Raw genomic sequence first — 13,827 nt, 5'->3', positions numbered from 1 at the left:
AGAGTGGGCAGCCTACAGGTCAGGGCTATAGAGCTCTGGGGCTCTGAGCACACCACTTTCCAGAGACACACAGCAATGAAGATACTTTGCCTTGCCTTGTTCTGCCTGCTCATCATAGCGAAGGAGGCCAAGGAGTTTGAGAAATGTGAAATGTATTACAAACTGAGAGATCTTGGACTGAATGGCTATCTTGGCATTGACGTAAGCCAATGTGAGTTCTGTTAGAGTTAATTTAGGTCCACCTCGCGGTGCTTTTTTCCTTCTGTTTTCTTTTCTGAATCCAGTGTGTGTTGATTTGTGTTTTTTGTTTACTATGTTGTTGTTTTGAAAAACATTGTGATCCTTACTGACATTAATGACTGTGTGCAAACAATGTTGCAAATCTTGAAAATGGGGACAAATAGCCCACACAGCTAGCAAGATTAAAACAGTTGCAGAGAAATTTGAAATGTTTTTAAAAAGTCTTAGAGATGGTGAGAAAAATACATACATGCGTGCTCTTACCTATTTTGCTAGGTTGCAACAGGAAAGGGTGAATTCTGAATCCCTGAATGTCAAAAGTGGAGATGATAAGTTTAATGTCAACTTTTTGGCAGTGTTTATGTTGAAATCAGGGCTGGAATTTGGGTGGTTTTTTTTAAAGATCACTTCACTTCCCTGTTTCTGAGTTTCATAGTATTTTTCCTTGCCAGTTCTCTGTGTGACTATGTTCCCAGCTGAGTTTAGGACTCATCACTACATTAATGAAGATGGCATTCCTCATTATGGTGTATTCTGGCTAAGTGGCCTCGAATGGTGTGATAACGGGAGGCATCCCTCACAGAACAAATGCAACACCAGCTGTGACAGTGAGTGGCTTTTTCTCTCTCTTTGCCTTCTGACACTCCAGGAAAAAGGGTTAATTTCAAGAATGAGAAATGCCAAGGCTTGAGCCTCAACCTTAGGCTGTCAAAGTGTTCCCCCTAATCCAAGTTGCGAGAGGTTTGTTTTTCTCCATGTGTGGTGAGAGAAAGGCATTCTGCGCATGATCAAATGCACTCCCTTCCTTATTTTTATTTCATATCTTCCAGCGCTCAGCCTTGGACTTCAGAATCGGACGCAGGGCAGCAGTTTAGGGGACACTGGCTCAAATGGTTTGGACAAACAAGTCCCCCTTAAATTTGATCATTCTATTCTCTCTCTCTGTCTCCCTCTGTCTCCCTCCCTCCCTCCCTCTCTCTCTCCCTCTCTGTACAAGGGCAAAGGAGAAAGTTAACTTCAGTTTGGGGCTGATTTGTGTGTGCACATGTATGGATGGTTTCTCCCTAGCATGGATGGATGGTTTCGTTTATGTATGTTTGATTTATGTATGGATGGTTTATGTTTGGTTTTTGTTTGTTTATGTTTATGTTATGTTATGTTATGTTATATTTACATTATGTTTGTTAATGTTACATTTATGTTTGTCTATGTTTGTGTTCTGTTTATGTTTGTGTTCTGTTCGCTTGTTTATATTTGTTTATGTTTGGTTTATGAATTGAATGGATGGTTTCTCCTTGGTCTACAGATTACATTCATGACTAGCCAGATCCATCTTTATCTGGCACACATGGCAGGAGGCAAATCAGAGTAAGAGCTTTTCCTCTGGTCTAGGTTTCAATGGACTTGCTGGGTGCGCCTTAAGGATGTGCAGCTTGTGTAAAATCCATCCCGTCTGTGCTTCACAGGTGGTCAGGTGCCTTTCGTTCTGTCGTACACCCATCAATGGAAGTGGATTTTTTATTGTTTCCAAATTTGCGCAAATTCAGCACATGCAAAAATGCAAGAATCCCCCCCCCCCATGCACATTTTCACACTTTAGCCTATGGGGGAAATGTGTATTTTGGGCCAGTTTTTTTTAATGCATATTTTTCAATAACGAAATCTGCACAACATTCCTGAAGGTTATAAAAAGGGTCGGCAAGCCTGCAGAATCCGCCTGACAGGGGAAAAGCTGGTCCGCTGTGGAATCCGTGGATCGGATTCATAAATATCCAAACTTATTTGGTTCCATTGCGGATTTCTCTGACATCCCTACCTCCCATGGACACAATAACCCCTTTTAGTTTAAACAAGGATCTATATCAGAGTATTACTTTTGCTAGAGCTGTGTGCAAATGAGCTTTTGAAATTCTCCACCCTCTTTGTAGGGAGAGAAATTGGGGGTGAAGGGGGGACAATTTCACCAAATGTCTCCAGTGGGAGGAGAAATTCTCTGACAGTTTATCACAGACAGGGCTCACCATTAGCAGGGGTTGTAGCTAGAGATGTAGAGATATTGTTAAATCCATTCCGACCGTGTTTTGTGGATTGTCAAGCTTCTTTCATTCCGTCATCTGCTCATTGATGGAATCAGATTTTATTTAGGGATGTCTGAGATTTTTGTCCCACTTATGCATATGTGCATTAGCACGAGCGTGCATTAGTGGAAGTGCAAATCTGCGCAAATCTCCCCCCCCCCCCAAGTAAAAAACCTGCATGGCTTGGAAAAAGCCAGTCCACTGTGGAATCCATCTGAATCCATTGCAGGCTCATATGAATCCACTGGAGATATTGATTGATTGATTGATTGATTGATTGCATTTATATCCCACCTTTTTTCCTCCAAGGAACTCAAGGCGGCATACATAATCCTCCTCCTCCATTTTATCCTCACAACAACAACCCTGTGAGGTGTGTTGGGCTGAGAGTGTGTGACTGGCCCAGAGTCACCCAGTGAGCTTCCATGGCTGAGTGGGGACTAGAACCCGGATCTCCTGACTCCCAGTCCAGCACTCTCACCACTACACCACACTGTCTCTCTTGATTTCTTCAACATCCCCAGTTGTAGCACAGCCTCTTTCTTTCTTCCCTTTTCTTTTTGTGTGTGCTGCCAACCCTGACTGTATCGGCAGCCTGGCCCCATTTTGCATCTGCCCCAATGCCCCCTTCCTAGTGCCATTCTGGGGCATTGTGGAGGAAGGGGGCAGTGAAGGTGGTCACCACGCCCCTCCCCCCAAAAAACATAGTGAGAAAATTCAGAGGAAATTCTGCAAAGTGGCACTTTATTTCTAGTGTGGCAAGAAAAGCCAGATCTCAGAACTTTTCTGAGAAAAATGGCTTCTGCGAAATGTTGGATCAGCTGTAGCTGCCAATTGTTCAGCACTTTCCATGGGGTCTACCACCATAGCTTAAATTCCTGAAGGGTGACTGTGGATATATCTTGTCCCTAATGCAGAGGCTTATAATATTTAGGGATGGACTTAAGTCTCTTACCTGGTCCCGCAGCTTGCTTCGCGGTGGGGGAGAGGCGCTTCGGTTCTCCCCCCGAAGTTCAGGCCAGGGGGGAGGCGCCCCATCCCTCGCTGCCGAAATTCAGGCCAGGGAGGAGCGCCCCGTCTCCCCGGCCGCGAAATAAAAAAGTAAATTTAAAAAAACACACACACACCCATGATAGGCTACATAACGATTTACATAGCCTATCACAGCTAGATTTTCAAAGTCAGCCGTGATAGGCTACGTAAATCATTACGTAGCCTATCACAGCTGACTTTGGGGGGGAGAAAAAGCACTTTCACAAATGGCGGCGCCCATGGGTGCCGCAATTTGCGTATGCGCTTTTTTTTTTCAAAGTCACCCGTGATAGGCTACGTAAAGATTTACGTAGCCTATCATGGCTGACTTTGAAAATCTAGCCGTGATAGGCTACGTAAATCGTTACGTAGCCTATCACGTGTTGTTGTTTTTTTACTTTACTTTGTAATGGCGGTGGTGGCAGCCGGTCGGAAGACCGGCCGCCGCCCCCACCCCTGCTGAAATGCCGCCGAAACGCCGCCGGGACCCGCTGCTGCGAGGGACATTCGGCCACGGTAAGTCCCATCCCGGGCAGGTCGGGGGGCCGTCAGAGAATTTCCCCACCAATTTCGGGGAGCTGAATGCATTGGCATTCAGCCTCCCAGAGATTCGTGGAGAAATTCTCCGCCATCCCTAATAATATTGCTACTTCCTTGAAAGTCCTGTGTGAAGGGGCAGCGTTGTGTCCAGCTCCAGGGAAGAGCTGGAGCTGGAGCTGTGCATAATCTGTCCTCCAGTATCCTAAAACCTTTCTTCCCCCCGAAAGAGGCCACCAAGCGAAGTTGGTAGAAGGCTCTCTGTGCCTCTGAGGCCACCTAAGCCTCAAGTGACAAAGAAGGCTCCAGGAGAACCCCCAGGCTGTGAACCTGCGCCTTCGGGGCAGTGCAGCCCCATCCAGAGCAGGTTCAGCACTCTCCATCTCATCAGAGGAACCACCTACTAACAGCATCGTGGTCTTGTCTGGACTGAGCTCCAGTTTATTAGCCCTCATCCAGTCCATTGTTGCAGCCAGGCACGGATTTAGCACATCCGTAGCCTCACCTGAAGAAGATGAAATGGAGACGATGACGGAGATGATGAGAGTGCGCTCCAGAACTCTGGGGGACCCCACTCAATGGTTCATGTAGCCGTTAAATAGTGTGGGGACAAAACTGATCCCTGTGGAACCCTATACTGGAGAATCCATGGGGCCCAGCAATATTACCCAAGCATCACCGTGTGTGTGTGAGGGATGTTGGAGAAATCCGCCGCAGATTCAGATGAGGCCAGATTCTTTTGAATCAGGAATCAGCGGTGGATCGGCACCAATTCGCTCCGCTCCAGGAGGATCGGAGGTGGAACGGCACTCAGCTGCTTCTTGCCGGCCAGAGCCGTTCACCTCCTCCCTGCCGATCACCATTTCTTTAAAAAAAAAAAAGCCACTTTGTGCCCCTTCCGAGGTGAAGCAGAGAGGGCACCAAGTGGCCTGGAGCGGGTCGGGGGCCCGGTGCACTTCAGCTCCCAGCCCAGCCCCCCCACCAGGTGCCTCCAGGTCCTTATCTGAGCCGCCTTCTCCTCGCTACCACCTCTGCCGCCGCTGCCTCTGCTGCTGCCGCGCTGCCTCCTGAGGCCTGGACGCCTGGCGACTCTTCTTCTAGGGAGTCACCATTTTTAAAATGGCAACCTCCTTGAAGTTCCAGGAGGTTGCCATTTTAAAAATGGCGACTCCATGGAAGAAGAGTCGCTGCACGTCCAGGCCTCAGGAAGTGGTGGAGGCAGAGGCAGGGAAGATGGTGGCAGCAACGACAGCAGCAGCGCGTGGCGGTGAAGGTGACGGTGGCAAAGGCGGCGCAACGGAGAAGGCGGCAGCAGAGGAGGAGGCGGCCCAGGTAAGGAGCTGGGGGGTTGAGAGGGGGCATCAGGGGGAAACCCCTTCGGGTTCAGGGCCAAGGAGGGTTGGGGGCCCCCAGAATCTGCCCGAGGTGGGTTGGGGGGTCCCTGCACAGCTCTACTTTATATCCCTCATAAGCTCTGTGTTTATTCTCCTTAGGCATTTTCATCTCCCCGCATTCCAAACTGCCACTCTTGGTGTCCATTTAACATCACAGCTACTGAGGAGGGCAGAAGTTAGAATGTTTAGCTCTAAATATATTTTGAAGTTATTCTACTGTTCGTCTAACTTACATATATAATGAACGTTTAATTTGTCTCATTCTTAGATTGTAGCATTTCTTTATTATGTGTCACTTGTCATACCTAACAGCATCAAAGTCTTGCCAGAGCTTGAGAGATGGTGAGAAATTGCTGTTTTCATTATATGCAAAGAAAAATGGACCTCAGTTCTCAGGACTCACTTTATTTCTATATCTATTCCATGCAGAAGTTAATACTGAGACTTGAGATGGATTTTTAACATTAATTGGTACCTTTCTCTTATATTGCTATGGTAAGTAATTTAGGGGAGTTTAGACTCAAGTTCTCCTGCCCAAATATGGCACACCATAGACATGATAATATAGTGAGATATTTGGTGAAGACAAATCAACTTCTTCATAGCTTTTCATTAATGTCTTTGTCGACACCCAAGGTGGTTTCTTATTCTATGTGAATCTATTTATCACTCTTTTTATTGTTATTCAAGCTGAGGGGTGGGCAATTTGTAGCCCTCCAGATGTTTCCTCCTACAACCCCCATGATCCCTTGCCATTGGCTATGCTGGCTAGGGTTGATTGGAGTTGTAGGCCAGAACATCGGGAGGTCCGTTATCTTTCATCATGTCACATAGTTCCTCAAGAATGGGAAATAAGCTCACCCTCCACGTGCGCTCTGGTCTCCAGCACCAGAGATGCAGTTCTTCTGGTGTCTTTGGGGTTTGATTTAACATCTATAGCTGGCCCTGGATTGTTCTTTGTTAACTTGTCCTCATTATCCTTTTGCACAGACTTCCTCAATGGTGATATCGAAGATGATGTACAATGTTTTAAGAAAGCTGTCTCAGAGCACGGGCTAGGTCATTGGTGAGTGGCACCAGCTTCCCTGCTTTGAAAATTTAGCGGCTGAGATCATTCTTAATCAAGTTCAAGTAGAAACCCCTTTGTAGAAGCCCCTTAATAGGGGGTCATTGTAGGGGTGTGCCCCTCCCCAGACAGAATTCTTCTTTGTACTAAGTATGAGCTACATCCGAAGCCCCAGCTCTGATACTTGGCTTGTCAGAAAGCCTTTGCCTTCCCTTGGAATTCCTCCGATATGCCACCTACGGAGGAACGCCAGCTCGCACATCCCAACGGCCCATCAGGGCTTATCTCAGCCATAGTGGGCTGCGGCGCATGCAGGCAGCCATTTTGGATATTCAGCGCCCAGCAGCAGATTGCCATGGTTTGCCGTGTCATCCGAACCTGGGTGGCGGGGGTTGTTTGAGGGTTCAACAACCCCCAAATAGCCCTACAACAGACCATGGGCTATTTGAGGGCTGTTTAACCCACAAACAACCCCTGCCGCCCAGGTTCGGATGCCATGATAAGCTACAGCCAGGGCTTGAACAGGCAATCTGGCACCTGTGGATGCCGTGGCTTGTTGTGGCTTAAGTAAGCCATGGCGGGCTGCCATGGTGGGCTGTGACCATGCAAGCCAGGCCTATGGCTTGCTTCTGCACTTAGCCATGCCTAAAATAGACCCTTTGAGCTAGGGATGGGCCAACCTGCCAATCTCCAGTCTTCCGGTCTCCTCATCCCAAAGTCTGAGTTTGTTTGTTTTTTAAAAAACGTTTGCATGAAAATTCAAATTTGTGAATGTGCACAACGTATTTGTGCACATTGCTCCTGATACATGCATTTTTGTATTCGTTTTTGCCAAAGACACACATTTTCTGCAAAACATTTTCCTAATTTAATGCATATTTGAACATCATTTTTCTCTAATATATTGTGCACATTTGGGGGTGAGAGAAACCCATTGCAAAATTCAGAAAAGTGCAGATTTAGAAGGATAACTGAGTTTCGATTCTCATAGTGAATCCCAAAGTTCAAAATTAAAATGTGAACTGCACGATTTTCTCCCCATCCCTACATTACGCATGGCTACGTCTGGATCCAACTTCAAAATCCCCATAAACTAGGGATGGCGGAGAATTTCTCCCCGAAACTTCGGGGGGCCGAGCGCCAACGTGTTCGGCCCCCCGAACAAGTTTCGGGGAGAAATCCTCCGCCCCCCCACCCCCCGCCCCCCCCCGGGACGGGACTTACCTTCCCTGAATGTCCCTCCCGGCGGCGGGTCCGGCTGGCGGTTCGTCCGGTGTTCGAGCGGGGCGGGAGCGGCAGCCAGTCTTTCGACCGGCTGCCGCCCCCGCCATTGCAATCAAAGAAAAAAAAAACTGTCCCCTGATAGGCTACGTGACGATTCACGTAGCCTATCACGGCTAGATTTGCAAAGTCAGCCATGATAGGCTACGTGAATCGTCACGTAGCCTATCACGGGTGACTTTAAAAAAAAAAAAAAAGGGCGTACGCGAATGGTGGCCCCCATAGGGAGCCGCCATTCCCATTCCTTATTTGGTCGCTGTAGTCTATGTCAATCTTTACGTAGACTAAGGCGAAAATAAGGGCAACGCTATTTGCGTTGCCCTTATTTTCGCCGTAGTCTACGTAAACATTTACGTAGACTACAGCAACTAAATAAGGAACGCGAATGGTGGCTCCCTATGGGGGCCGCCATTCGCGTACGCGCTTTTTTTTTTTTTAAAGTCACCCGTGATAGGCTACGTGACGATTCACGTAGCCTATCATGGCTGACTTTGCAGATCTAGCCGTGATAGGCTACGTGAATCGTCACGTAGCCTATCAGGGGACTTTTTTTTTTACTTTCGTGTTCGCGGTCGGGCGAGGCGGGAAGCCTCCTCCCCGGCCTGAATTTTGGCCGGGCGAGGCGGGAAGCCTCCCCCCCCGGCCTGAATTTCGGCCGGGCGAGGCGGGAAGCCTCCCCCCCTGGCCTGAACTTCGCGGGGGGAGCAGCGAAGCGCTCCCCCCCACCGCGAAAAAGCTGCGAGAAAAGGTAAGTGACTTTCGTTCACCCCTACCATAAACATTTCCATTATCAAAAGGGCTGACGCTCCCTTTAGCATCGGGCCATTTTAAAAGAGAGATTCATACTCTTACTCTTATTCTTACATTTCTCTCCCCTCCCTATTACCGCATTTTTCTCCTTGCAAGGAGCCTAAGGTGGCTGACGTGGGCCTCCTCCTCCTCTCCATGTTATCCTCACAACAACCTTGTGAAGTGGGCCAGGCTGAGAGTCAGTGACTGGCCCAGGGTCACCCAGCGCGCTTCATGGCTGACTCGGGACTAGAACCCCACTGTCCAGATCCTTCGGCCTCCCCCCTCGCCATCGACACCCTCCAGGCTACCAGGCTTCAGGCTCACTGCTGTATCAGTGAGCGACTAGCTTCCGTACAAATGCAAATCCTAGGAAACTCTCAGTCTGCAACGGAAACAGCTAATCTGCACCGTTACGGATATCAGTAGGGGAGCCGACGTGGGACTTGGAGAAGTTGCCAGCAGGCTGAACCAGACCTTCTCAGCGAGACTTGCTTTTCAGGGACGTCCCTCCCTCAGGGTGGCTCCCTCCTGTGCAGGCCTCCGCATGTCGCCAACCCAGTGGAGTGTCTGATCTGCACTCTAACTTCTCCTGTCTCGCTCTGTGGCGGACCCTAGCATCCCTCAAGTCATGCCCCTCACTCTGCCTCCCCTAAAACCTAGGTTCTCATGGAGGAGGAAGGGGGGGCATTCAGGCTAAGCCCTCTGGGAGTCAAGGTCTTGGGAAGACGGCCTTGCCATATCTGAGCTCGCTAGGGGGGGTGCTGGCTGTTCCCATCCTGAATCTGAGCTGCTAGACATCTCCACACCCTCAGATTCATTCCTGACACCCATTCTCCATCAGCTTACCACGCAATCCTGCCAGGATGGTCGGCCACCTCTGAACTCGGAGGCGGCCAGCTATCCAATGCAGGGTGGGCGGAGCATGGAGGGGATCCTCTCCTCCCCACTCTGGCCACCCTGCATTTGTGGCTGGACGGGGGGGAGGCGGCACAGTGCATGGGGAGCATTGTAATGATGCTTCCACGGTCTCCTCCCCTCCCTGCCCCCAGGAACCCCCCTTTTTGCCCGCTCCGCACTCCCACTATGAGCACGGAGATGGGGACAAACCATGCCGCCTACGAGGTGGCAGGGAAAGGGCAGGGAGCGTGGCTCCCAGGAACCAAAAGCCCTATGGCAATCTAGACACTGTCTGGCGGCCACAGGATTGTGCTCCCACAGTACTTGCCTGTGGTACAGTGTGATGCTTGAGGAAGAACAGTGAAGCAGGGCACAGTTAGGCTTATCCCCATGTTACAATATACGCACATTTGGGGTGATTTGCGAGTACCTGGGCACGCCAGGGAGCAGTACCTTTGCACCAAGTAGCCCAACAGAAACAGGGGCAATTGAGGCAGAACTCAATGTTTATTGAGTTCATTCAAATTAAAAAATGGAGAAACACCTGCATGCATCTATTGATCGGACACTGCACAGAAAAATCAAACGTGACGTGGTTGTGTGCATGATATCATCCAGATTCGTTTTGTGTGTTAGTTTAACAGTGCTCAGGAGCAGACGTGCGCATCAGTAAGACCCTGTCCATAGAGCGCTGGGATCTGCACCTAACATATTCTTTTTTTGCTTGTTGTTCTCTCTCTCTCTTCAGGAGGCACTATAATGAAAACTGCAAACCAGATGTCCTCAAACTCCTTTTTACATATTGCTCTTATTTTTTCCAAGATGAATCCTGGTACAAGTTTATAGTATTTACATTAGAACAAGGTAAAAAGGATACAGTGCACATACATAACTGACAATCAGCCAAGGATTCTTGATTTCAATTTTCATATGTTTTAAATCTATTCTGAAAGATAAGATAATAAATGTAGACCAATAGTGTAATCCTGGATTACTTCTCTTGTCTTCCCAAACTGGGTCCTTTATCTATTTACTTACGTATTACATTTCTATGCTGCCCAATAGCCGAAGCTCTCTAGGTGGTTCACAACAAATGCTACAAATCTCTATTCACTAGCATAGCACGACCTGTGGGGCTTTGCAGTCTTCCAAAGCTCAATGTTTCTAGGTCTAGTATTTTGTGACTGGACCATTTCCAGTATTTTGTGAAAAGACCATTTCTTTTTCTCCTAAATCTATTGATTTCCACCCCCTGCAACCCACCATTTTCACCAGAACCTGAGCTCCCTTGTCTCTATAGCCTTCCAATTCCTGGCTCCACCATTTCCATAGCAACAGCTGTAAAAATAAACATCAGATTTGTTTAGACTTTGAAGCACTGTTTGAGCCAATTTCCCCAGTGTAGAAATAGCTATTTCAGTAAGAGCATAGTGCATATGTCCGCTTTGTGCGCTCCACACTGCTGGTTACAGGCCCCTTTAGATCCTTCTGCACAACAGGCCATGCGCAATCCATTGATTCATTGCACATCTGTACATTATCCCAAATTAGGCATAGAGCATTTAGGGGCTGAGCACCATTCTAAAACAAACAAATAAGACAATTTTTAAAAGCTGTAAAAAGCCAAAACAAAACAAAATATTATAAAAACAAACCAATATTATAATTCCCAACACATTTCAAGATCCTTCTCTTTATCAAGGGTAATTGATTTCTTCAAAACTTGCAAGTAGGGATGGCGGAGAATTTCTCCACGAATCTCCGGGAGGCCGAATGCCAACGCATTTGGCCCCCCGAAATTGGTGGTGAAATTCTCCGCCGGCCCCCCGCCCCCCCCCCGGGATGGGACTTACCTCGTGCAAATGTCCCTCTCGGCAGCGGGTCCCAGTGGCGGTTTGGCAGCGGTTCGGCGGCGGCGGCGGCCGGTCTTCTGACCGGCTGCCGCCGCCTCCATTGCAAAATAAAAAAGGAAAGTAAAAACACACACACACACACCCGTGATAGGCTACGTAACGATTTACGTAGCCTATCATGGCTAGATTTCCAAAGTCAGCCATGATAGGCTATGTAAATCGTCACATAGCCTATCACAGGTGACTTTGAAAAAAAAAGGCGCATACACAAATGGCGGTGCCCATGGGGCGCCACCATTTGCGTTCCTTAGTTTGGCACGTCTAGTCTACGTAAAGTTTTACGTAGACTACGGTGAAAATAAGGGAACGCTATTTTTTTTTCAAAGTCACCCGTGATAGGCTACATGACGATTTACGTAGCCTATCACAGCTGACTTTGGAAATCTAGCCGTGATAGGCTACGTAAATCATTATGTAGCCTATCACGGGTGTGTGTGGGGTTTTTTTACTTTACTTTTTTATTTTGCTATGGCGGTGGCGGCAGCCGGTCAGAAGACCGCAACCCGTGCTGCCACAGGTCCCACAACCCGTTCTGCCACAGAGCTGGGAGCTGCTTCCACGGTGCCGAAACACTCCGCAAGAGAAAGCACCAATGAGCGCTGGGCCTGCCATCTCGCTCGTTTAGGCAGCAGGCCAGGGCCCACATTTGGACTGAGAGATGCAGGAGGAACGATCCCCTCCACCTGTCTCAACAGCTTCCAGGCACTCAAGGCTTGTGGCCAAATCAGGACCCGCCTCCTCTTCAGGGGAGGAGTCAGGCCATCCGTGCGGCCTCTTGACTGGAGGGCAAGGGGCCTTACCCTGTCCTTTCTTGCCCCCTTGTCCTCAACTGGGAGGCATATTGTCTAAAATAAATAGAGTGTATATCTCTGTATATAGTGGGCCTGCAACAAACCGTTCCAGTTGGTAGCTCATAGGGGCGGAGGCGTGCCACCGAAAGGCCACGTCACCACCTACAGGGCCACTGCGGGCGCCTCGCCGCTTAATCTTCAGCCGCCACCAGAGCAAGAGCTTCAGCTGCCCGTCCCAGGGGAAGATGCACCCAGGAGACACGCTGCTGAGAAGCCGTGGTTTTGTCGACTGGGCCGCCACCGTCGCTGCCCATCTTTCGTCTGCAGAGCTCATGTTAGGCGCTCAGCAGCCCCGCAAACAGAGAGGCATTAGGGAGTGGCACAGAGGGCTGAAAAGGGGCCTCTCCAACCCCTGCCACCCTGGCAAGACCACCCCAGGCTACCAATGGTAGCCAAGAACATCGTCTCACCCCACCCACCTGCAATAGCCCCACCGCAGCCAGGCAAGCCGGACACAGTGGGGGGCACTTCTAAGCATTGTTCAGATGTTCTTGAAGGAATCGGTTGGCTTTGATAAAGGGAAGAATCCAAAAATGTGTGGGGTGCAGCTGGTGCAGCTGTCTTCTGTTCTGTTTGTGCTGAGCACCTTCCTCCAACCAGATTACAGAGAGATCCACTGAGACGTGGCTCAGACTCAGGAGTCTAAAAAGATTCCTTTCTTGTTACAACTGCCTTTTACTAGCAACTGCCTCTGGGACTTCAGACCCTTCTTGCATTTTTAAAGCAAGACAATATCCCTCACACGATGGCTTAAAGTGATGATGCCACCAAAGCTCAGTCAGGGAGGGTTCAAAACTCAAACTCCACTGGCTTGAAAAGGCGAACCCCACGTCAAGTCGAACACAGAGCCCCCTGAGTCTGGGGGGAACTCCGACAACAACACTTCGCAAGGGGAGTGGGGTGTCAGCTCCTGCCAGCTGACTGCAGCTAGCGGCAAGAAATCACCAGCTGATGACAGGACTGTAAACCTGTCCGAGGCTGGGAAAAGAAAAAGTGGCTTGGAGCAGGGGATGTTTTACCCAGGCAGAGTCCAAAGCGTCAAGGCAAAGAGAAGTCCGTTATCCAATCTGGGGTCCAAAACACATGAGGAAACACAAGAGGAAACACGAGCACGCAGTGCTCAAGATCCAAGGCTGAGACTGAGATCCAGCGTGTAAAGGACGTTGCTCTTCAGCGGCCCAGCCCCAGCCTACCTTCCGCTTTTACCAGCCACGACTTGAGCGGCATCCAATCAGTCCTCCTGCCTCCGAGAGCCTCTCTGTCTTCAACGGACAGAGGCTCACCTGCGCTGCCCCCGGACATGCAGCTGCCTGTGCTCTGCAGGGGTCAGTGGCATTTCACCCTCCGAATCCTCTGGGGAGACTGCAACTGGGCCTGGAATCTCCATAGAGGGCAAGGGGCTCAGGATCCTTCTGTGCTTGTCCCTTCCCCTGGGTCTGGAGACTGCCATTCCCCTTCATCCTCGGAGGCGGTGGGGGGGAAGCCGGTCAGCCTCCTTCTTGTCAAACACATCCCGGAAAGCTGCATACTTCTTTGGGAGGATGACGGTAGCTGAAGGACTGCCAGAAGCAGGCAAGGAGGGGGAGGAAAGGGTTAAGGCCTGGACTAGGACTGGCGCCTCCTCCGGGAGGCAATGCTCCTGGCAGTAGTGAGACACAAACTCCACTTGCAGAAGCTCCCAAGAAATCTGAGGGTTGTGCTTAGGGATGGCAGAGAATTCCGCCACGGATCTCAGGGAGGCCGAAT

General features: G+C 49.5%; 1 protein-coding gene across 1 annotated transcript; it reads left to right on the top strand.

Annotated features, from left to right (window-relative positions):
* LOC146353407 (lysozyme C, milk isozyme-like) lies at window positions 1-10,298 on the top strand. The gene is made up of 4 exons (XM_084832239.1): window positions 1-211; window positions 693-848; window positions 6,272-6,347; window positions 10,066-10,298. The coding sequence occupies exons 1-4, from the start codon at window positions 76-78 to the stop codon at window positions 10,211-10,213; spliced, it is 516 nt and encodes a 171-aa protein (XP_084688365.1). The 5' UTR covers window positions 1-75; the 3' UTR covers window positions 10,214-10,298.
* Window positions 10,299-13,827: the final 3,529 nt, after the last annotated feature.

This window comes from Heloderma suspectum, chromosome 2 (assembly GCF_057233095.1).
Source record: "Heloderma suspectum isolate Gila_16-S chromosome 2, 16-S_ref, whole genome shotgun sequence".
Lineage (NCBI taxonomy): Eukaryota > Metazoa > Chordata > Lepidosauria > Squamata > Helodermatidae > Heloderma > Heloderma suspectum.
Note: the sequence above shows the minus strand (reverse complement) of the source record. Positions and strands in the feature narration are given on the sequence as shown.